We start from the raw sequence: 25,584 nt of genomic DNA on the forward strand, positions 1-25,584 counted from the left end.
GTCTGTATATTAAAAATGTATTAAAAAGTAAAACTGATGCATTCGTAGAATATTTATTGAATTATGTAAAAGTAGCACTATTAAACCCACTAGCTATTTATAGCTCAGGGTTGAAATGAGGGGTCCTTGGTGCAGCCCAGAGTTTGAAAGATTTAAATTTTCATGTATCAAATCAAGATAGAGACAATGGTAAGTGAACAGAAAAGTTAAATACATTATAATTAATACAAATATATATTTTGTGAAGCTCTGCATTTTGATCCTTTCACTTACAGTTTTGCCCTCAGTACTTCCTCAAAAGCTTCCTGTTTATAGGATGTAATTTACAAGAAGCTTTTCTTGTCTCCCAGAGAAAGAGACAATTTGTAGATTGTTCACTTGGTCCTATCAGTTTTTTTAATGCAGCTATTTCTCAGAAAAGTTCCAAGAGACCATAAAGAAGAATAAGGATGATGGAGGAGAAACAGAAGCTTCCAGAAACCTCAGTGGTCAATCTGGTGCATATATTTGAAAACTTCAGGTACAAGGGATTTTGGGAGCTGTTGTAATATCATGGTTGAAGGCCAGATGAACAAGAAAGCTCAAATAGTGGAAGATTGAAATATAGAATTCATTATATTACTGCTTAGGAGAAAATGCTTTGAAGTCAGAGAATTGTGGCTACACAAAGGTAGTTTTCCTCTTTGGAAAAGTGATAAGGACTATTTTTTCCTTGGTGCGTTAAACCTTGGAGTATAGACCTGCATAGAAGTTATTTAATTACTTGGGTATTTGACTATAATAAAGGTTTGATGTGAATGTTATTTAAATTAGGTTAGAGTCAAGAAGTTTGCTTCCCTGCTATGAAATGGTATATTCAATGTATTTAATTTTTTAAGGTGTGGTTTCCAAATCTGTCCTAAATGTTCTGCTGCCTTATAATAGAACATGCTATTTGGAAACTCTGTTTCTCATACTTGATGCTGAGATACTTTTATTTTTCGGCTAACTAGAATTTGCCATGGAATTAGCTGGATTTAGTCCTTTTATTCAGATATATTGCCCAGATTCTTTAAATATTCAGAAGAAAGAGAAAAGAGGTTCAGGAACAACAACTGTAATGCTGTGCAGGAAGAATGGGATAGCAAACTTAATTCCTTTGCTACCATCTACTGGTTGCCTGGAGTTTTGTAGATTAGATCTGGTATCCAGGTCAAATAGATTTTTGAAATTTTATTATATTATTTAGGAGTTCCCATTTTTATGAATCTGGTTTGGCTAATCTGCAACCCTCTGAGTACAGTTCTCTTGTTGATTGTGAACTGTGGTTTGCTCTTTAAAATGAAACTTTGGTAAAAGGAAATAATTATTGACTTCGGGAAGAGTTGAGGAAGCTTAAGTACGTTATGAAGATTGTGAAACAGAAAAGAGGATGTAGTCCTTGGGAGTACCACTCAGTTTGGAAAAAGAAATGCAGCTTTATTTTTGCATAGGCTGATCTTATCTATAAGAGACAGAAACAGAAAATCTGATGACTACATAGAAAGGAAGAAAGAGAGCAGAGTGCACTTCTGAGGATCCTCCACTCCATATCTATTTTTTCATATTGTAAGGTAGCATTGAGAATTGGTTAGATTCATTTTTATGATATTTAGCTACATTCCTTCATTTATTCAGAAGTAAGTCACAGTAAATGGCATCAAGTAGAATGTAGTTCTAAACTGGAAAATGCCTCACTAAACTTGATGAGACTTAGTTTAGTGTAGAGAGTATAGTACTTTATACTAAGGTAAAGATTTTTGGAATTAAAAATCAATATTATTAACTGCAACAATGACATAATTTCAAATACAGCTATTTATGAAATTACAAATAGAAAAAGTGATATTAAATGTTCTATATGTTACCTTCATTTAAATGATATCACATGCATTGTACCTGCTACAATGCATGTGGACAATATTACAATTGTTTATATTTTACTTTTCAGCATAGAATCCTATCGGAGCGTATCAGTAATAATGACAAATTTCCATATTATGCCCTGCATATTTTGCCTTAGAGATCCATCTGTAATCTATCTCAGGGCATAGCAATTTTTTCAGGTGTTGGGTATTATTGTAATTAATGGTTTGCTGGGTGACTTTGGGTCAGTCACCCTCTCCCAGCCCATCCTTCACAAAATTGTGGGGGGCGGGGAAGGAAGGAAGTGGTGCTATATATTAAATTTTGAATTCCTGAACCAAAATCTAGAGATAATCAGATTTACTGTAAACATGTTTACATATTTCTCCTCTCATTATGGCTCCCATGTTATAATGTGTTAGGCAAGATTATTGAAGAGATTGAGAAAGATCAATTTATTTATAATGTTCTACAGCAGGGGTGTCAAACTCAATTTCATTGAGGGCCGCATCAGGATTGTGATGAGGTCAGTGTTTAACATCTGGGGGCCAGGGGTGTATGTGACCGGGGGGGGCATGGCCAGCTCGATGTCACTCATATTGGGGCCCCTGTGGTGGCCCGAGTGCTCTGCCAGTGAAAAGGAGTGGCCCTCCCAAACTGTTTTCACTGGCAGAGGGTTACAGAAGACTGTCACAGTTGAAAATGAAGCTCCCAAGCTCCGTTTTCACTGGCAGAGGCACCGCGGCCCGGTCCTTCGCTATTCCCAAGGTGGTCCCACAGGCCAGATCTAAGCACCCCATGGGCCGGATCCAGCCCGTGGGCCTTGAGTTTGACACCCCTGTTCTACAGTTTCTCCAAACTTCATTTTGTATGATTAAAGAAACAACAGGCATTTATGGCTTTTCTGTGTCAATTGGAGATTAGAGTTGTTTTTTTGAATTCTAGAACCAAAAACAAGCTTGGATCTTGGATCACTGAAGAGGATTGGATTACTTCTGCAGCCAAAGATCTAATCCACAAATAGACCAGAAACTCTTTGCAAAGTTGCATTATCAAGGATTATCAACAAAGAAGAAACAATAGCTTTCTCTGCTTTGTTCTCTTTTGATATCCAATAGTCAGTGGGTGAAATTTTCCTATTTTAGAGACAGCATGATGTCATTCCTGCATATCATACTATTGACAAATCATAACTCTAATTGCATGTTCAAAATTAGTAACCTATCTATGCTGTTTATTGAGTAGTGGGCTTCAGTAGGCAAGAAGCAGACCAGCATAGCTACAACAACAACATTTATTGATTCAAAACTGGAACTGAGGAACAAGCAAATTCCTGTAATTTATACTCTAGGCCCACAGGGCCTTAACCAATCATAATCCTTGAAAAAGCCCGCCCAAATATGAATGTTCTAAGTTTCCCTCCAAAACAGTTGGAGTTAACAGTTAGGGTCATCTAAAAGTTAGTTTCACTTTAGCAGGGATAACACAATTATATATATTCAATACATAACACTGTTGGCCTCTTGTTTGTTTTCAGTGATGAAATTTAAATTATATTTAATTCTGCCTTTAAATGAGTACTATTACATTGAATATGCATATTGACTTGTATAAAGGCATACATGTTTTGTTTTTGGTTTGGTCCTCCCTTTTTATTTTGAAGAAGTAAATGGAACAGAAATTTTTAAAACCTTTGTTTTTCTGTGGACAGGCCCTGCTGCAGTTCTGAGAAAGAAGAGCTCCTTCCTCAGTTGAGGTTTCAACTAACAACTCCAAATCCTATGGCATCTTCCATGCTGCCACCTGTGACATGTGAAAAAGCCATGAGAGACATTAAGAAAGCTGCAGTTATAGAGCCTGGCCAGGTGCACTGCAGTACAGAGTCTCTAGAGCAGCAACAGCAAGCTCCTAAAATGCTTCCTGTCAAATGTCTCAACTCTTTTCGAGGCAAGATCACCGTCAGCAACTGGAGGGCAAAACAAGCCTCAGATTCTCAGCCATACTTCACCATGCAATCTGGAAGCAGCAAGAATCAGGTAATAGGTTATACCAAGACACTGGTGATATTGTGTACAGATTCTCCTGTTGTGATTTGCAAACCAGGGATAATCCATAAATATTCTTTGGATGGTGTGTAGAAAGGCTGTGGTACAATCAAGCATATTTTGACATTAGACACTTTGATAGTTTTGACCAAAATAAAATTATTGAGCTGTTTCATATTTGCATTGTTAATAATAATTAAGAGAAAATGATATCCCACTATAAATGATGTAGGTGACCTGATTTTATAACCATTTATAAAAGGTTCATTGAAATTCATGAGAAATTTCAGATATTTTGTAAAGGAAAACAGTTACGATTACTACTGAATTACTATGTTGGCGATACAGTCTCAAAAGTTGCAAAAGCTACATATCATCGCTAATGATATTTCATTTTATCAAAATACTTTAAATGATTATGAATCATAGGTTTCCAAACCTATTTCTCCTTACTCTGTATTCACAGGAACCAGAGGAGAAAAAAATAGCTTTGGAGCTGCTGGAAACAGAACAGGCCTATGTGGTCCGCCTTCATCTTCTAGACCAGGTTGGTTGGCAGCTGCATTTCAGCTTTCTGATGTCCGCTATCAAAAAGCTGAAAATAAACTACTTCCATGATTATTATTTTACTTAATAACAATGCATGAAGATATAATAAAAATTGCCTTCTGGCTATTTTCATCCTGTACAACTTATTTTTTAAAATTCAATAAATCTCGGATTTCTGTAGCAAGCAAGCAATTTTTAATACTTTGAAAATCCCAAAATTTTCACATAGTAAAAACAGAGCCCTTTCTGATATTCCACTGTCAAAATAACTCCTAACTATTCTCCTAATGGGACTACATTGATTTGGAAAATTATATGAAAAATAAAAATCCTATCTGTCCTTTAGTCAGTTCTGTCCCTGTATCTTATAATACTTATCTGGTTGTAGCTGAATGAGGGATGGAAGCAGGATCATTTCTTCTGGTCTGCTAAGGATTTTTATTTATATGATATCTTTTATTTTGTTTCTATTCCACATGACCTTTAATTACTATTATAGTAATTATAACCACTATAATTCTATATGATAATTATAACAATTGGTACTTTAATTGCCATAAATTTAGAAAATACTAATCCAAATTTCCTGATTTTTCTTCTCCCGGGTTCTCTCTCTCTCTCTCTCTCTCTCTCTCTCTCTCTCTCTCTCTCCCCCCACCCCCACCCTTTATGTTGTGCTTTTAACTTCCAGGTCTGCAGGGAGATGTTATTGATCTTACAGAAGTTTCTGCAGGAGACTTTTGGGTTGAAAAGTAGGACGAAGTATTGTAATTAAAACCGTGTTTCTTCATTGACTAGAATGTTCTTTACAGGTGTTTTTCTCAGAGTTAATGAAAGAAGCCAGAACTACAAAGGCATTTCCGGAAGATGTAGTCAAAATGATATTCTCTAATATCTCCTCCATTTACCAGTTCCATTCCCAGTTTTTCTTGCCAGAGCTGAAAAAACGAATGGAGGACTGGTAAGTTATGAAATCAGCCTGCTTGTCTTTTTTTGCCTACTACTTTCCTGGAAAAATATAACAAATTTAATAGCTTATTGAAAGCTAGATTCAAGTAGTTTAAGCTTGAGTCACTGAGAGTCTTATCTGAACACTTTGTCCAATCTTGGAAAAACATCTTATGTATGGAGAAGATTGTGTTATGGTACACGGGACCTAATGCAACCTTCTAACTGAGTTTATTTTTATATGTATATATAATTTTATAAAGATTTCAGTTATAAGAGTAAAACCTAATACAAACTAAACTTAAAGAAAAAAGAACAGGAAAAGAGAGTAAAAAGTGCAAGAAAACAGAAAGAGTAGAAATAGAAAAGAATATAATAAAGAGAAGACCAATATATTAAAAAGTGGCTTCCAACCATCATCACTCTCCCTTATTACTCTGCAATCTCTGAATTTGAGGTTGAGTTGGGGCAATTGGATGGAGCTGAGCATTTACTGGCTGGATACATTTCTTGATGCCACATGAAGTTTGCCGCAGATATTTTTTTCTTTGCGCCAGTGGTGGGCTGCTCCCGGTTCGGCCTGGTTCTACCGAATAGGTAGTAACTTTAGGAAGTAGTGCTCCGAACCAGTAGTAATGGCAGCCAGGCCACACCCCCGAACCGGTTCCCCAGTCGCTGCTTGCTCGCCCACCCGAAGCTGATCAGAGCAAAGAAGGCTCTCAGCTGCCTGGCCGCAGGGTGCTGAAAAGTCCTTCAGCTGGTGAGAAGAAAGCTGCGCATACGCAAAGATGGCGGCAGCGACCGGAGGTCTTTCCGGCGCTGTGCGCCAATGGCTGGGTGGAAAAGAAGCCTCTCAGCTTCCAAATTCAGCAGCAGGCTCAATCCCTTCATACAGGGTTGCCTTTCTCCGTGCCCGAGAAAGATCAAAAGGCGCGGAGCAGCCTTTAATGACAAAGTCGCCTGGACAAGGTAAAAGAAAACAAACCATTGAGGGAAGGAGCCCACCGAGGCTGCCGGTGTTGCAGCCTCCCCCCCTCCCCGCAACTTGGAGCTCCAAACGGAAGAAGTCCTCGGCTGTTGCGAAGAAGCAGTAGCTCTGGGTGCGCCACACCCGCTTCTTTCTCTTTGAGAGCCGCTTTGCAAACAAGGTGCAAAGCGGCTCTCAAAGAGAACAAAGCAGGCGTGGCACACCCAGAGCTGCCGCTTCTTCACAACAGCCAAGGATGGAAGAATTCGCTCAGGAGTGATGCCAGCAAGGAAGGTGGCTGGGTCGGAGGGAGGCGTAGCCCGAGCTCTCTGGGATGGGTAAATGAGTGTGGGGAGGCGAAGGGGAGCGGACTTAGCCCTCCACATGTTGCACCCCCCTCCCAACCTTTGCCCACGCCTCTGTGCCACCAGCATCTCCCAAAGCTGCCACCGTTGGAGCCATGATAGGGACTGGGGCAGCCCAGTAGCAGCCACAAGCCGTGCTTTCCTCTAAGCTCTATGGGTGGCAGAGGGAGACTCTGTGAGACTTGGAGGAAAGTGCAGCTCATGGCTGCTAAAGCACCTCAATCAGCTACAGCCCAGATGAGCTGAGGAACTGCAGGGAGCCTCCTGTATGTTGCATCCCCCTCCCAGCCTTTGCCTGTGCCTCCGTGCTATCAGCATCTCCCGAAGCCGCTGCTGTTGGAGCTGTGACAGGGATGGGGGTAGCCCAGTAAGCTGATAACCCAAAATGGTGCGGAGGCACGGGGGGAAGGATAGGAGGGGGTGCAACACACGGGAGGCTCCCCGCAGTTCCTTAGCTCGTCTGGGCTGCAGCTGAGTCCCCTGCCTTGAGCTGGCGGAGTGGGTTGCTCTGGCTGCAACCACGAAGAAGGCCCATCAGAGGCGAGAAGGGGCGCTTTTCGGCCAGGAAGGGCAACGTAGGGAAAGCCGAGACGACTACCACCACCCCACGTGTCCTGACCTGGATATGGGGCCGCAGTGTCAAAAACAAAGTTTCAAAAAGTCCCAAAAATTTTAGCCACCTTTTTGGTGGGCGTGGCTTGGGGGGGGTCATGTGACTGTGTGAGTGATGTCATGTTGGCCATGCCTAATCAGTCACGCCCCCCCCGCCAACAACATCCACCGAACCGGTAGTAAAAAAATTTAGAACCCACCACTGCTCTGCGTCCTAGGAGAGAAACATCTGTTGCTACCTAGGATTGAACTCTCAACCTTCCAACTGGGAGGTGAGCATCTTCACCACTAGGCTATCGTGCCACTCACACTTTCAATTTTCATCACAAGCACAAAATAATTTAGTGACTCTTTATCCCCTCAAAGGTTGCAAACAATTATGTCTCCATTCCATATTCTACTTTTTATGTAAAACAAATCCCTAAATCTTTTCAGTGCTGGTATCAGCAGAAAGTTCATAAAAGCATGTCAGAAATAACAACATATCTTGTTTTAACCTTGGTCAAATAAACCAATTTCATATTCCTTCCTTTTACTTTTATCGGTATTAATCTTCATTTCATTCAAATATTGTTGTAGCATTTGATTTTATCTTAATTTCTTCTATTCCATTGCACAGAATTTTTTAAGTCTTTAACAAGCCTCTTTTGTAAATCTAATAGGAAAAAAAATCCAAGACATTTTCTTGGTTTGTCTTTTATATTTCTCTTTTAAATTTTAAAACCTCAGCAAGTTTCTTTTATAAATCCAGTGAAACAATATTTTCTAAGTCCTTCTAAGTCCTTCTCTTGGCCTATCAACTGTAAATCCACTTTTGGTTTTATCTATCTTGTCAGATAAAATTTGTTCTATATACAATATGTGATGTTTTCAACAAAATCTTTTGGATATTGTCTATCCATTATTACATAATGTTGATATTGTGCCTTATTTTCTGATTCTATTCTTCAAAAAACTTCCTTAGTATTTTTATTCTTATAAATTTTTGAATCATTTTACAACTTTATAAATGTTCCCTTTGTCTAAAACCTTAATCCCCTCTAGGGTCAGTTTTTCAAATCAGGAAATTGCTTATCTTTGTTATGTCTTTTAAAAACAAAACAATCTGTTTCCCATCATAAAATATTTGTTGTTTATAATTAATAACAAAATCTTATTATAAAGGTTTCACTATTCTAATTTTACCTGGGTGTTTAGTCTTCTTATAACTTTGTAAAATCAAACTCTTATTTAGCTTTTTCCTGTTTATTTCAGATTTGTTAAATTCTTAAGCTTATGGTTAATGTTCTCTTTAATTCAGGATTAAAGGCAGTTCAAAACAATGATTCATTGTTGTTTTCATAGATGCTGTTCCAAAAGTCTCTAATAGCTTAGAAATAGTTAATGAGCAATTTCTGAAAATAATTAGAGCACGAGCTTTGCAAACTTAGTGTCCTTTAAAAGAGTCAACTGCCATTGTGAGCAAAATGGCTAATCCCATTGTTTCCTGGTGCTTAAACCCACAGAAAACCACTATTCTGAATTTTCTTCACAAGGAGCAGTGATCTGGAGCACATGTGGACCATCTCCTGTCCTCTTTTTATCTGAGAGGTTCCAAGGAACCAGTCTACTCACTGGTTCTTTGATCTTTGCTGTGATCATCAGCTTCACTTTTATAGAATAATCTTCAGTACACCATACCTCCCTGAATGGCTGGCTCGCTGATTTTGTGTTGTTTTCACAGTAGGCAGAGAAAAGGATATTTTGAGAAACAGCATTTTTAGAACATTGATACTAATGTTGCTATATTAGTGATACTATTTTTCTTTATTTAATGATTTATTCCATCGGTTTGTATTCTTAAATTCTATAAAAAATAACACCCACAGCAACAATTCACTTCTTATGAACACTCCTATAATGTAATACAATTCATTGATTGATTATGTGCCATCAATTTGGCATTAATCCATCGTGACCATTCAGATTTTCTCTAGGGTAGAATGTAATAAGCAAGTATTTTTTTGTATTTACCCTGGCACTTTGTAGATTTAAATTGATTTACATTATATTCCTATCGGTCCCTATTTATTTTGATATGGCTCTCCCCTTAATAGCCTTTAAGGCATACATCTCTGTGAGCTTCTGTTCTTAACTGAGCAAGTTTATATCTGTTTTTACAGAAGTACCTGCTATCTTCAACACTTATTACAAGCTCTGAAAAGTGAAATACCATAGTGGGTAATATAAAAAGGTTTCAACAAAAGAGAAAAGCTGACACAGATCATTTATTACCTGTTTACCTATTTGGAATATATTTCAAACATATTCACCAACTGAATACAGATGGTGCAGCCATCTGCAACCTATTGTAATCATTTTTGAAAAGAAGTTAAAAGGAAATTAGTACTACTTTGCTGGGATGTATTTTTCAGAATCAAACAATTGCTTATTAAAAGATGAGTTATGTCCAGATAGGAGTCATAAGACCAGTGATAGATGCAGCTGGATATTTCTCCAGGATTCCTAGTCTATTTTAGCCTTTTTTTTTGTTGAAATATCAACAATGTTCTCTTATAATTCTTGCTACAGGGATTCCAATCCCAGAATTGGGGATATCATCCAGAAAGTGGCTCCTTTCCTGAAGATGTACAGTGAATATGTGAAGAACTTTGACAAGGCGATGCATCTGATCACTGTGTGGTCGGAAAAAGCCTTGCCATTCCAGGAACTCATCTCAAACATTCAGGTGAAATGGTTTCAGAGCTCATTATATAATTTGTTTTTTGTTTTTTTTAAATTCAGGTTGGTTTTAATTTGATTACACTGTTTCCCCCTAAAATAAGACATCCCCTGATAATAAGCCCAATTGGGCTTTTGAGGGCACGGCAATAAGGCCAAGCCCTTATTTCAGGGTTCAAAAAAATATAAGACAGGGTCTTATTTTCGGGGAAACACGGGTAGCTATATATTTGTTTAGATATATAATCTAGTGTGCATACATCTTATCTGAAATTTCCGGATTTACTGCTTTGAATATTAAGAACTTATGATTGTTCTCAACCATTGCGTAGTAGAAGGCTTAAATGGGTAGACTTAGAATCCCATATAGTCCCTTTCCATGCTTTCCAATGCAGGATAGGAATATGTTAAAAAAGTACAAAAATGAAGAAAAATCTTTTTTTTAAAAAAAAAAATCCATGTCCAAGATCTAATAAGATAATTGGAAAGGAGTCTCCTCTCTATTTATTACCTTTCTGAAATTTATTTATTTATTTGATTTGATTTCTATACCACCCTATTCCCGAAGGACTCAGGGCGGTGCACAGCCAAACAATAAAATACATACATACAAAATTTAAAAGTGGAATTAAAATCAAATTAAATAGTTTTGGCCCAGACAAATTAAAACCCCAATCAATTTAAAACCAATTTTAAAATTTGAATATATAAAATACTAAAAAATATTAAAAAATTAAAAATCTTTTATAAAAGAGGGATAAAATTAGGCCAGGCCCGCCTGGTGAAATAAAAAGGTCTTTAAGGCGCAGCGGAAGGTGTGCAGATCCGGGATCCTCCGTATCTCCGGGGGGAGCTCGTTCCAGATAGTAGGTGCCCCCATAAAGAAGGCTCTCCCCCTGGGGGTTGCCATTCGGCATTGTTTGGCTGACGGCACCCGGAGGAGCCCCTCTCTATGGGAGCGTACCGGCCGTTGGGAGGCTATTGGTGGTAGTAAGTAGTCCCGCAAGTACCCAGGTCCTGAGCCATGGAGCGCTTTAAAGGTGGTAACCAAAACCTTGAAGCGCACCCAGAAGACCACCGGGAGCCAGTGCAGCTCACGCAGGAGGGGTGTTACATGGGAACATCATGTTGCTCCCATTACCACCCGCGCGGCCGCACTCTGCGCCAGTTGGAGCCTCCGGGTGCTCCTCAAGGGGAGCCCCATGTAGAGAGCGTTACAATAGTCCAGGCAGGAGGTGACGAGGGCATTATAGGGAGAAATATTAAATTTCTCTTCTTTTTTTGTCCATGGAATTAGACTTAAGAAAGGAACTTCTGTTAGCATGAAGAGTAGTTTACTACATTTATTCTCTGTGTGCATGCATGTTGTACAGGGTCAGGGTATAAAGAAAGTGTTAATCCTTTTCTACTCAATAGGATTCTTCCAGAAAGTCCCTTTTTATCAATTCAATTTCAAAACAGTTTACAATAATTCAAAATATTTTTTGTTGGCACCAATTCATTACTTTTTTTAAAAAAAAAAACATAATTGTTGCATGTGTGGGAGAATTATTGTTTGCAGGGAGGAATGACTAAGCTTTCCTTCCACAATTGTGTGTCTTCCCTTTTTGGTTGTGTTCTTAAAAAAACCCAAACCCAGTCTCTGGGCTGAAAACATGCCTTAGTGGTGATGGTCTAGAAGAAGAGATGTTAATTTTTCTTTCCTAACTACAATCACCTTTGAAAATAGATGGGCTATACTATAGGAACTATATATAGGATCAGCTTTGAAAATAAGCCTCTTCATAGTCATGAAGAGTACCTTGAGGAGGTGGTGTCCACCTAGATTGGTACTGTTTGGTTGTTGATTTTCTGATTGGGAAATTTGAGGATGAAGTGAAGCTTATTTCAGGAGCTATTTTCCCATTCATCAAAGGGAGCAAGGCTTTAGGGTGAAAACAGAGCCTTAGCAGAAATCTGTAGTCAGGATGGGAAGGTTGTGTATGTATATATGTATGGATACTAATGAATCCTTCATTGTCCTGGTTTTACTTTCTTTTTCTCTAATTGTTATTGTTTTGCCCAGAAATGGGAAGTGTCTGCTAATTTAACCTTGCAGCATCACATGTTGGAACCAATACAGAGAATTCCCAGATATGAACTCCTCCTGAAGGATTATATTCAAAAACTACCTTTGGAATCACCAGACAAGGAAGATGCACAGAGTAAGAGTTTTACTTTGGTCCTTTCTTTTAGAATGGGAGCAACAACAACAAAAAAGAGAAAAGTGATCAATCTTGCCTTTGAAATGATGCCTCCTGGTCTCCTTACTGAATGATTTTAGATGTTCATGGTACTGGTGCTCTTTCTAATGTGCCATAGTTTGTACAAACCATTCCTCTGTTGCTCAGGGTCACAATTGCTAGTATAGTATTGGTCATGAACTAATTGTATAAAAGAGTTGTAAGAATACTATTATTTCTTGCAGAAGCTCTGGAGATGATTTTCACAGCAGCTAAACATTCTAATGCTGCCATTGCTGAAATGGTGAGTGTCCAGCTCAGGAGGGGTCAAACTGGCGGCCTGCGGGCCAGATGTGTCACATGCAGGCCACGCTCACCCCTGCTCCACGAAGGGGAAAATCATCACAAACCATCATGTGACGGGTGTTGTGGTCCACCAGCAGCCTGCAGAGCTGGTAGCGGAGTTAGACAGTGAGGAGGCTGGGGAGGAACATGGCCAGTCCTGGAGTCTGGGGAAGACTCAGATGAGGGCTCTGCATCGGAGGCAGAGATGGGGCCAGGGCCATCTGGGAATTATGCACAGACTCCAGAGCCTCCAGAGTCGGACATCAGAGAGGCAGAGGAACAGGAGGAGCCTGTTCCTAGTGCGTGCAAGCGTAGAGCTGCCAGAAGGCAAGAACACTTAAAAGTAAGGGGACGACTTGGGAGTAAGGCCTGGAGATGATTGGCCCATTCCATAAGGCTTATAAGAGGAGCAAAGGCACATGGGGCCTTTGTAGGAAAGCAACATTGTTAATTCTGTTCCCAGTCGGCATCTCTGTTTGATTCTGGACTCTATGTGGCTTTGCCAAGTAGGTCTTTGGCAGCGTGTCAAAGGAGATAAAATTTGGTGATTATCCTGACTTCTCCCGAAGGAGTTTTTGCAACTAATTGGGACTCAGCTGTGAATGAACATAATTCACAGCTGTTGCAATAAAAGAGGTTTTTGGGACTACTCGTGTGTTTTAATGACTCAGGAAGCCGAGGTCACAACAACGACAATGTGACGTGGCGAGTTTGACACCCATGGTGCATCTGATTAGTCATCTCATTCTCCTTCACTATAAGCAGATATTTCAATAGCCGAGTTACTGTTTCCCATTTTGTAAATCTTTATCCCATTATTTCTGCAGGAACGACTCCAAAACCTATGGGACGTATATCACAGGCTAGGCCTTGATGATGACATTGTTGATCCTTCTAATGAATTTATTAAAGAAGGACCCATTCAGAAAATCTCTTTCCGATTCAGCAATACCTCAGAGAGATACCTGTTCCTGGTGAGATATTTTTATTTTATTTATTTATTTATTAAATTTATTTGCCACCTATCTCGCCATAGGGCTATTCTAGGCGGCTAGTTTATTAGTTGTAAAGTGATGGAGCAGGACAATTGTATCAAGTTTCTGAAGGGGAAATCTCTCTGACTCCCAAATTATTTGGAATGGGAAATATTAAAAAAAGAATATGGAAAAAAGTGAAGGTATACAGGTATCCCTAGACTTATAAACATTCATTCAGTGACTTCAAAATTATAATGGTGCTGAATGAATGGACCTATATTCAAAGTTATAGCTGTTGCAGCACCCCTTCAGTCTCCTGATAAAAATTTGTGTGCTTGAATTTGCCCTTCCTTACAACTGGTTGCCCACAACCTGACTGGCTCTCCTTCCTGCCCCATCATGCCTTGCTCCACTTATATCTTCCAGAGATTGCCTTTCCAGAAAAGCATTTGGATGATGTGATGCGTGGCCTCAATAGGACAGGTCCCCCATGCCATTTTCATTATATCTCCAAAAGGTGCAATTTTCCAAATCGTGCCCTTCTGAGAGATCATAAAATTGGCGCCCGCTTCCACAATGGCAGAAAGTGGCCTTTGTAGGAAAGCCATGAATCACATCAATTGGGAGAAATTTTGGAAAGATGCTCTTCGATAGAAGTACCGTATATACTTGAGTATAAGCCGACCCAAATATAAGCCGAGGCACCTAATTTTACCACAAAAAATTGGGAAAACTTATTGACTCGAGTATAAACCTAGGGTGGGAAATGCAGCAGCTACTGGTAAATTTCAAAATAAAAATAGATACCAATAAAATTACATTAATTGAGACATCAGTAGGTTAAATGTTTTTGAATATTGATTTCAAAGAAAAACAGTAAACTAGCTCTGTAAGTGGAAAAGAGGATCAACAAAAACAATATGGTATCAACAATAATTTTAAAAGTACTGTATATGAGTTGGGTAAATTTGTTTAATAAATACAATGGAAAAGGTCTTTGGGGATTCCAGAATTTACATGGCACTAATTGGATTTTTGATCTCCCTTTTATTTTGAGACATAATAGACTAGTTTTACACTTTAAAAAAATTACACAAGAGAATTTTGCTTCCAGGGGGCTGCATGGAGTCTTGCTAGGCACCCCCCTCATGCCACTAGCAAGCCTCCCTGCAGCCCTGGGAGCCAAAAAGGGGCACGGGGGAGGGGCGCTGCACCCTCCCCCCATGCCCCATTTTACCTTTAGCAAGCCTCCCTGCAGCCCCTGGGAGCCAAAACGGTTGCAGGAAAAAAGGCATTTTTTTCCTCACTCAAGTATAAGCTGAGGGGGGGCTTTTTTCAGCATAAAAAATGTGCTGAAAAACTCGGCTTATACTCGAGTATATACGGTAAGTGGAGCAAAGTATGACATGGCAGGGAGGAGAGCCAGATCTGTGGGACTTGTTGGGTCAGAAAAGAGGCACAAGGCTGTGGGACCTACCAAGGCAGGAAGTTGTGCATGGGTGACTTGGGGTTTGGAGGAGACCCTGGGAGGCCTGGCTCAGGCCACATGTAAGCTGGGGAGCTGCTGCAGGATGTGTCTGGGTCTGAAATAGAATACGAGGCTTAAACCTGCACTGGACCTCTGGAAGACTTTTATTGCTATTATACCTTGCAAGCAATAGATTTTCTATAGTCCTTGTGACATCTGTTTCCTGACCTCTCTTACATTGAAGTGATGACACAAGGTCTATAGAGAGAAAGAGATATGTTTTTATTTGGTCTTTTATTAATAGCAATTTGGTTTTGTCCAACTTTCTTCAAACCCAGTGTGTATTTGTGTATTTGTTTTGTTTTTGCAACTTTTAGTTTAATAACCTGCTGTTGTACTGTGTACCAAAAGTCATTCAAGTTGGTGCCGAATTTCAAGTGCGCCATCGGATTGATGTCAATGGCATGAAGGTCAGAATATTTTATTGTCTGTTCATTTATTTATTCAAGTCAATTTGGAAAACAGCTGTGATGACTTTTATGGAAATTCCTTTGAGTAAGATTGGATAGAGTTGCAACTAGGGCTGAGAATTCATAAATTCGAAAGGAGGAAGAGAGAGGGAGAGACCCCCCGAACAAGTAAAGTGCTAGGTAGGGCTTTGCAGATTTTTGAAGATAAATCTGCTTTAGAGCAGGGGTTTTCAAAGTTTTTATACTACAGAATCTGTTAGTTTAAAAGTATTTCCCAGAGCCCCTGATCAAGAGGCAAAAACTAGTAGCAGAAAATTGGTTGTGTTTGAGTGAACTTAGTTTCTCGTGGAACTTCATCAAGTTGTCATGGAGAACATAGTTTGAAAAGTCTTACTTTAGAAAATGCAGGGATTGCTAGTCAACACCTCTCTGCAACTCCTTAAAGCAATGGACTCTTTTCCTTAGGATCACTCAGCTATTCTATACATGTCTTGCCATATGCTCCTTGCCATATGCTCTTCACATACCATTTCTGCTGTAATGGTATGTGAGAATGACCTTGAGAGACAGATGCAGTGGTGGGATTCAGCCAGTTCGCACCACTTCGGGAGAACCTTTCTGAGCAGTTTGGAAAACTGGTTGTTGGAAGAAATAATTAGGGCAGAGAACCGGTTGTTAAATTACTTGAATCCCACCACTGGACAGAGGGAAGAGTCATAGTCCAGACAACGGTCAGATAAGAGGCAGCTCAATCTGCAGAAGGTATGGCAAATGTCTCAGAAGGGACCATCCCTGGTTTCTTTGACAGTAAAGAAGGAAACAGATATATACTTTCAGACTTGCAACTGTAACCTTACAATAAAGATTACTAGAGCTAGTACTTCTGGGTGTCCTTCTTGTCTGGACTACCTTGCAACGCTGATACCAATCTTGCAAGTCTCAAATTACATCTGTTCCCCCTTGCCTTTACAGTCTAAGAAATCAGGGACCAATCCCTTTTGGGACGTTGGGCTTGCTCTAGCAAGGGAGAAAGTGAAGTAAGAAAAGTATTTCTTTCGTATTCCATTTGTTCCAAACATTAATGTTAAAAACACAACATATAATATCAGTAATAGAGAACTACAAAAACCTGAACACAACCATGCTTCAAAGGAGAACTCAAGGAAACAGATTAAAAATGTTCTGATTATCTGAAAGTTGAGACAGTGCTGTGCCCATTCCACTTAGCTTCACACCAGAAAATAATAATTTTCCACACTGAACCCCCCCACCCCCACCCCAAGGGTGATTATATATCTGTCTGAAGTAAGCATACTTTCATAGTTTAAATCATATACAACTGAATGAGCTGTATGAAGGAAATTAGTATTTACTCTCATTTCAGTGCTCTAATTTTTTTTTCTTTTAGGTTCGAGAACTAAATGATGTACAGTTTCCTCATGCTTTCCTTGTGTCAGGGAAGCAGCGCACTCTAGAACTGCAAGCTAGGTAATTAAACAACAAATGTAGCCTTTTTTTAATTCTAGCAAAAGAACGTAAACTCTACCTCTCCAATAAATGACATCTCTTTCTCTGCAGGTCCAAGGAGGAGATGGATGCCTGGCTTAAGGTAGCCATTGTTGCAATTTGTTTTTTTTTAAGATTAGGGAGCATCCAGGCCAATGAAGAAACCAAAATACTCTCAATAAGTATAATGGGTTATGAGAATAACTTTGAGAGACAGGAAGAAAAGCTACAGCCTAATAATCAATAGTCTCATAAGAGAAATCTGAATCCAAAATATGAATGGGATGGGGAAAGTTTCTCAGCATTTTTCCTCCCTAGTACTTTGAAATGACAGAAGGAGGGGGTGGGAGGATTTGGAAGTTAGATTTCTCTTGAGATATAAAATCTCCTTTAAGTCGTAGACATATCATTGTAGTTTTCTTAGCAGCAATGTAGAAGTGATTTAACTTTGGTATTTTTAAGGGTTCTCCAATCCAAGTCCTAACCATGCCCTTCCCTATTTAGCTATTCAAGATCAGATAAGGTCAGTTGGATGCTACCACATAGCTATACCTTAAGAAATGACCCACAATTAATACAATATCCTTCAACATAGAAGGTACTGGTGCTGGTAATTTCTAATTTTGGCAACTAGATTAAGACCTTTGGGAATCCACATGGGGATCTTTAGTGGCTCAAACACATTATGTCAGGGGTGGGCAACTATGGCCCTTTTATGACATGTGGACCTCAACTCCCAGAATTCCTGAACCAGCCATGTTAGCTCAGGAATTCTGGGAATTGAAGTCCACAAGTCATAAAAGGGCCATAGTTGCCCACATCTGCATTATGTGATAGGGCAGCAGTCCCATGCATTTAAAGGGAAGTCAATTTCATTTACCTAAACAATGGGTAATAGAGGTAAGAGAAGAAAGCTCTATACAGAATTTAAGCCAAGGCTGGGGAAGGTTTTAGAACTTCCCTCTTTATTCTTAAAATTCCCCCACTCATATACACCCATATATAAATCCACCCATGCTTCATCTTTGATTATGTCAGTCTAAGATTAAATAGATAGGAGCTGCTATTTACACATTGTACATGAAAAATATATTGAAACTAAGCTTCTTTTCAGAAATCCTTCTATTCAAAATGTTTTTTTCCTCCCACCCAGACCTTCCAGTCTGCCATCAACAAGAAAGAAAAGAGGAGTGAAACCTTCAAGGCTGCAAGCCAAGGGCAAGAAGCAGAGACGCAAGACTCCAGTGTAAATCTCCAGTTACACACCTATTGTGACTATCCCATTTGCCCTTTAGAGCTACCGATATTCATTTCCTCTTTTAAAACCATGAGCTCATTTTCCAAAGATTGTAACTGTGTAAATTTACAAAGACCTTAACAGTCTCTGATAAACAAAGGGGAGGGGGAGATGTACAGAAAACGCATCTAACAAAGTTTTGTCATTATGTCACATTTACTCTAGACGTGTTACTTTTGAATTGAGGCTGTCACACCCCCTGTGTGTCCAGAGGTTGACTGAAAAGGTTGCTTGATTCAGAGTCTCTTTTCTTGCAGCAGGGCCAGTCACAGGAGCTGGGCAAGTGGGCTCCCCAGTGGATAAGAGACAAGCTGGTCACCATGTGCATGCGCTGCAAAGAGCCATTCAATGCTATCACACGAAGAAGGCATCACTGCCGAGCCTGTGGCTATGTGAGTCATCTTATTTGTTCTCTATCCCGCCCCCCCAATTGTTTTGGGATAGAACAATCAAGTAATTGATAGGTTTTGCTGATCTGAAGAGCTAGTACTGAGAACAAGAGTGATTATGGCTAGTGCAATGGCAGACTTGAAAAACCTTGCCAAGAAAACTGCAGGGACTTGTCCAGGGGTGAAATTCAAATTTTTTCCCTGCTGGTTCTGTGGGCGTGGCATGGTGGGGGGTGGCATGGCTTGGAGGGCGTGGCAGGGGAAGGATACTACAAAATCTCCATTCTCACCCCACTCCAGGGGAAGGATATTGCAAAATCTCCATTCCCACCCCACTCCAGGGGAAGGATATTGCAAAATCTCCATTCCCACCCCACTCCAGGGGAAGGATATTGCAAAATCTCCATTCCCACCCCACTCTGGGGCTAGCCAGAGGTGGTATTTGCTGGTTGTCTGAACTGCTCAAAGTTTCCGCTACCAGTTCTCCAGAACCTGTCAGAACCTGCTGAATTTCACCCCTGGACTTGTCCAAGTAGTCTCCAAGAACTGGATACAATAAACATTTTTTAAAAAAAATCTCACCACATTTAACCTTCTCCAAACCTGTGGTTTTTCTCCTGGAGGCAGGTGGTGTGTGCCCGGTGTTCTGAATACAAGGCTGAATTGCAGTATGACAAGAATGGACTCAAACGTGTCTGTGCGGAATGCTATGTCTTCCTCACAGGGAATTTGCTGCCCGTCGAGCAGCATGGGAAGCACAAAGGCATTCTGGAGGTGAGGGAAAAGCAGAGTTGGAAGGTCTGCTTCTTCTCTTTTCTCAAGCTTGTTTCTTGGTCTGTGGATAACTTGACCTTCTGGGTAGGAATGTTGTTATTGCAGCGATTTCACTTTTGTCATTTTGAAAGTACTTATGCAGCAAACACTTCCCCATCAACATGACCTATACAGAAGCATGCACACATAGCCATCATGTTCTTTCCTTCCAGGCAAGCAACATTATGCAGCACAGGAAGGGGAAAAACATAGAAGAGCCAAGGATATTAAAAGCCTGAGATACAAGGGGGAAAAAAGAAACGAAACATGGCTAAAGCTAACTAACATCTCACTTCTTTGTCATCAGAGCCAACTATGACTTTCTCCGACTCTCATCTCCTCCTGAGCCCTTCACTCTTCTTTCATAGGGTTGTTTCATTATTCTTTCTTTCTTTAAGACCAAACCACCTCAATATACTGTATATATTTGCAGATAAGCTCATCTGTGTATAAGCCAATCTTCAGGGTTTTTTGTGGGTTTTTTCCCCCCAATATATTCTGGAGGGCTTCTTTGTTTTTATATTTGTATCAATACATGGTTTTGTTTCCAGAAAAGATCCATTTTACATTTTCACAACTGGCTTATCTCTAGGTGGTACATTTTTCATGTAGTTTGGTGAAAAAAAAAAATGAGTCAGATTTATTTGTGGTTGGGCTTACTTGTGAGTATGTATGTGAGTATGTGAGTATGCCATTAAAAAAAACCCTCTCTGTATTTTTATATTTTTAAAAAATACATTTTCTATTTGCACCATCTTTACCTACAACCTTACAATTTTTCAATGTGATTGCAGCATTTATAACTTTTTCAACAGTTTTTTTCTTGGACAGTAACATTTATAAGATTCTTTTTTTTTAAAAAAAAAATTGATTTATATGCCGCCCTTCTCCGGAGACTCAGGGCGGCTTACAATGCGTTAAGCAATAGCCTTCATACTTTTGTATATTTATACAAAGTCAGCTTATTGCCCCCACAAACTGGGTCCTCATTTAACCTACCTAAGAAAGGATGGAAGGCTGAGTCAACCTTGAGCCTGGTAAGATTCGAACCTGCAGAAATTGCAGGCAGCTGTGTTAATAACAGGGTGCATTAAACCACTGTACTACCAAGGCTCTTTTCAATTTCACTCTTCAACATACCTCTATCTTTCCCATATTCATGTTTAAAATACTCTTTCCAGCACTGTCTTATTACACTTTCATCCAAAAATCACTTCATCTTTGTTAATTGCTACCAACTTCTTGTTTAGCTCTTTACCATTTTCAGAACATTTTTGATTTCCATCAAAAATTGCTCTGCATTTTCTTTGCCTCTTTTAATAGTTGTATGTTCTATAGCTATATTCTTTGCAACTATTGTTTCTTTATATACACATTATTCAAATCCCTTTTATGTTCATTTCTTGCAGCACTAATTCTATTATATGTATTTTTCTTCATTCATGGCCTTTTTCACTTTCCACTGCCATCAAGCATCCTTTTTAATAATTTTCATTACCATATTCTAGAGATTTCCTTGGTACCCAGTAACATATTTCTTTTCATTCTGTACCAAGTAGCTTCAATAGCCTCTTTTTCACATCCAGTTTCCATTATTTCTATTGAAAGATTAATCTATTCTTGAATATGTTTTTAGCAGATTCATCTCTCTGTCCCATTATCACTAGAGTATAATATGCAGCTATTACCACCCTACAAATTCAAATTTCCTTATGCACCCACAACCACCTAAACATCAATTCATATTGACTGATATACGTTTTAGCTCTTTCATGTATAGGTAGTCCTCAGTTAACAATGGGAATTGGGTCCAGAATTTCTGTTGCTAATTGACACAGTCATAAAGCATGATGTCATATGATCATACTAGTTCCAGTACTCCTGGTTGTTGTCATTAAGTGAATCCCACACTTTGAACTTCTTGCTGTTTTGAGTGTCCCTCTAGTCATATGAGTGATTCAGGCACCTGGCACCTGCTTGCAATTAATGTTGCAGCATCCTATGACTATGAAGTTGCCATGTGACACTTGCTGCCTTCTCCATTGACTTTGCTTGTCCAAAACCAGCAATGAAGGTTGCAATTGATGATCACATGACTAAGGGACACTGCAATGATGTAATTGCCAGCCAGGTGTTACGTGCCCAGATTATAATCATGTGTCCGTGAGGAATCTATGATGGCCAGAACTTGAAGGACCAGTTCCAAGTACCACTCATTCAGCACCATTAAAAGTTTGAATGGTCACTGAACAAGTGTTCATTAAATGTGGACCGCCTGTAATATATCTATATTTTTTCTTGGATTTCATTCATTAATTCCTGCTCTTTTCCATTTACTTCTCTTACATTCTAAGTCTCAATCTTTTATATGGCATAAGTATCACGATAAATTGTGACAATGTGACCTGTTGCCCATTATGACTTTGATTATGGATTGAAATTTTGTACAATATAGAAAATATGTCAGCTAATTTACCAACCTTAGTTATAACCATGTGCAACTTTTTTTTTTTTTTTTTGCTGAATTAAAGAAAAAAATAGTTTTGGCACATTTTGGCAAATATGCTATACGTGTGGCCCAAACCTAGTTTTATTCTGAGTATGCTCACGCTATTCTATGCAGACTAGAATCTCTAATCTAGAGACTAATTTGAAATCTAATTTGAAATTTGAAATGGTTCAAGAACTAAACAACTGCTTCTAAATGCAGTGCATAAGGGACTAATTAGTATATATTAGCATACATATTAAGAACCTCTGGTTAATGTGCCTAATTTGGGCATGGGAAGCTTAGTTTAGGTCCTTCCTTCCAAGATAAACTCCTCTATTGATTTTAGACAAACACTGACTCTCAGGTTAGCTTGCTTCTGAACTATTCTAGGAATGCAACTGGAAAAGCTTTTACCTTAAAAGAAAAAGATCCTTATAGAAAGACAACTCACTGATCCTTATAGAAAGACAACTCACTGTTTAATTTTAGTTAGATTGGGATTAAGAAATGTAAAGCTCTGCTGGTTCCATTCAGCCAGCTGAATTCTGGATTGCAAGGCCATTATGAAATTTCATTATCAATGCATGGAAAGCCTGGATGAACTAGAAATTTGGGGTGCATGACATTACCTGTTTTGAATCAGATCTGCCAAATATACTTCATTCTAGAAGGTCATGAGATTCCTTCTAATGTCATAATTTTATGAATCCTGGCAAAGTAATAGGAGGTGGAAGAAGTTTAAACAGCAAACTTTTGCCTACATCATGTGATTAGATTTTGAGGAGCAATTTTGTCTATAGAAGCTGTTTTCGGGAGATGGTCAAGCTACTTACTGGACTAAGGAAAGATACTTAGTTATCAGTGTTGATGCTTTATAAAGTACTTCAGATACATTTATGCTCCACAGTGGATTTTAGCTATGCAGCTGAATGAAATCTCCATGTTCTCTTTTGGGTAAGAGTTATTAATAATGCTGTGAACTATTTGTTTAATTGGCAGAAAGAATCTGCAGAAATATCAGGGCAAAGCCTAATGTGCAGTTTTCTGCAGCTTATGGATAAGAATGGAAAGGGGAGCATGCGTGGCTGGTTTGTGATCCCACGAGATGATCCACTGGTGTTGTATATTTATGCTGCACCTCAGGTATGTTTTTGCATAGAGTTTATTATGATGGAAATGAATAAGGCTTACAAATGAACTGCTTCTAGAACCCTGCCCTTTGATGATTAATTCTTTCATAACATCAAGCTTGGGTTTATAAGAACAGAGAAATCAGCGACAGGAAGTTCTTCATTCCAAACTAGCTGTAAGATGTAGTTGTGAATATTTTTCAGCTTGTCCCTTCTTCCACCATTTCCCATTAGCGTAATCTCAGAAAATATATTAGATGGACTAATATGCTCAGGGTGATGCATATATCATTTATTTCACTATTTCCCTCATAACAAGAATCCCATGGAGTAGGTTGGAACTGAAAGATGGTGACTGGTTTAAGGGCACTCGTGGGCTTCAAAGGCTAAGCGTCGACTTGAGCTTGGGTCTCCACAATCTTAAATATTATTTAATTACAGAAGCATTTTTGTTCCAACTTCATTCTTCCCAGTGATTTTTCCACTTCTGAAGGGAAATTATCTCACCCCAATCCAGGGGTGGGCTGCTGGGGGTTCGCAGGGGTTCGGGAGAACCTCTAGCTAAGATTCTGTGCAGTTTGGAGAACCCCAAATCCCACTCCTGACTGGCCACGTCTATCCCTCCCCTCCCCTCCCCAGAGTTCCCACCCGGCCTGTTTTGAATGCAGGGGAAGTGTAGGGCACGCGTGGAACCTCGGGGAGGGCGAAAAACGGGCCTACTGGAAGTTCAGGAAGTTCAGGATATTTGGGACTCCAAAGGGCATCCGGAGCCTGGGGAGGCAATTTTCGCCCCCCTGGAGGCTCAAGAAAAGCCTCTGGACCTGGGGGGGGGCAAAAACACCCCCCTCCTCGCCATGGTGCACGAGGCCAATTAGGCCACGCCCACCATGGCCATGCCCACCCAGCAACTGGTCAGAGAACCCCTTGCTAAAATTTTTGAAGCCCATACCTGCCCCAATTTGATACTTTTACACGTTTGGGAGTCACCGGGGCAGGGAAGGTTGAATGTATTCCACTGAGGAGAAAAGCAGTAAGAAGTAGAGAGTCCAAGCTGAGCCATGTGCTGCGGTTTGACATGAGACCAGAAGTAATTGATGAGAAACCAAGCTAGAAATCAGAATATATGAGAGGCAGGATGCACAATTCCCAGCACAAACAAGAAGACTTTCTATAATTTAATATATAATTCTGCTTAGTCAAATATACTTCAGAGTGATCTGAAAATTTCAAATTCTAGCTTTGGGAGTTCCTGATTGTGAATAAAATTATTGAATAGAGAGGAATGAAGTAAGCAATTATGTTATTTATTACATTTATATGGCTGTGCATCTAGACTGTATGCAACAATTTTAGTTAACTTTTCCATAGTTAAGCAACAGCAGCCTCTTGAGGCTGTTTTTGGTAAAACAAAATAAACCAAATTGAAAAGTGGGGGGGGGGGGAAACTCCCAGACAACTATGGACAAAACTAGTTTGGGCTTTCAGTAGTACAGAATCATATCAGTGTGTGATGGTAACAAAGTGATCATATCTCAACAGAGATATGAAATTAGTTATGGGACATTTGAAAATAACTGTGTTTGGAACCTTTCCTTCACCCAACCCAGGATGTCAAAGCCTATGCCTCTATCCCTCTGTTGGGTTACTGTATCAAGGAGCCATATCAGCATAATCCCCGTCACATCTTCCAGTTGGTACAATCCAAACAGACCTATACCCTGGTTGCTGAAACTGAAGAACTGAAGCAGCGCTGGATGAAAGCCATTGAACAATCAGCCAGGGGAGGAGAAGAAGAAGATTCGTTTGATGATCTGGAATAATTCAAGCTTCTTCTGAGGCTGTTGCAAACTCTGAATTGCCACTGTACTAAGCACCAAATCTGTGTTATAAATTCAGTCATATCTTTCAGTTATAACTTTTCACTGGTTTCAAATCATAGCATTTTTGTCTAGTAGAGATTTCCTTGGCTGGCTGGTGAGCCTGCCAGTGAAACTACTGTATATCTAGCGAACTATTCAAGTCCTAATAAATTGTTGATTCATCATTTAAATTTGCAAACTTTTATTGATAGACTGTCCTGTGCATATAAAATAAATAATGAATAACTTTATTGTCATTGTACGTGTATACACAGTATACCCATACAACGAAATTCACTTAACACCCAAAGACCAGGTCCAACACACATAACAATCCCCAATACACTCCCACCCACCACAATTCTCCACCCCTAAACCACCCAAACATCCACACAACAGATCAAGTAATACTGTCCAACAGCTCACTGATGGTGAGCTGTTTGAACTATTAAATTACCGCAAGCTGAATTTTAGAGATAAATACAGTTAAAAGTAACAATTATTGAAACTGTTTCCCTTTGCTAAT

The 25,584-nt window shown here is 39.5% G+C and overlaps 1 protein-coding gene across 2 annotated transcripts; it reads left to right on the top strand.

The window, feature by feature from the left end:
• Nucleotides 1–357: 357 nt before the first annotated feature.
• FGD2 (FYVE, RhoGEF and PH domain containing 2) lies at nt 358–25,249 on the top strand. Of its 2 annotated transcripts, none has more exons than XM_060689841.2 (16): nt 358–520; nt 3,596–3,920; nt 4,396–4,476; nt 5,291–5,439; nt 9,942–10,098; nt 12,157–12,295; nt 12,559–12,617; nt 13,486–13,632; nt 15,481–15,573; nt 16,982–17,061; nt 17,152–17,182; nt 18,233–18,325; nt 18,634–18,768; nt 19,393–19,539; nt 23,069–23,212; nt 24,807–25,249. In XM_060689841.2, the coding sequence occupies exons 1-16, from the start codon at nt 450–452 to the stop codon at nt 25,017–25,019; spliced, it is 2,064 nt and encodes a 687-aa protein (XP_060545824.2). In that variant the 5' UTR covers nt 358–449; the 3' UTR covers nt 25,020–25,249. The 2 variants fall into 2 exon arrangements, with proteins under 2 accessions (XP_060545824.2, XP_087745682.1); XM_087889556.1 differs by having other exon boundaries at nt 18,637–18,768.
• The last annotated feature ends 335 nt before the right edge of the window (nt 25,250–25,584 follow it).

The sequence above is a fragment of the Pantherophis guttatus genome, chromosome 3, assembly GCF_059756535.1.
Source record: "Pantherophis guttatus breed Tessera chromosome 3, ASM5975653v1, whole genome shotgun sequence".
Lineage (NCBI taxonomy): Eukaryota > Metazoa > Chordata > Lepidosauria > Squamata > Colubridae > Pantherophis > Pantherophis guttatus.

Coding starts and splice junctions, on each gene's coding strand:
- FGD2 (XM_060689841.2), top strand. CDS start 450: ATGATGGAGGAGAAACAGAAGCTTCCAGAAACCTCAGTGGTCAATCTG. Junction 4,477..5,290: donor GCCTTCATCTTCTAGACCAG/GTTGGTTGGCAG, acceptor TGTTCTTTACAG/GTGTTTTTCTCAGAGTTAAT. Junction 10,099..12,156: donor AACTCATCTCAAACATTCAG/GTGAAATGGTTT, acceptor TGTTTTGCCCAG/AAATGGGAAGTGTCTGCTAA.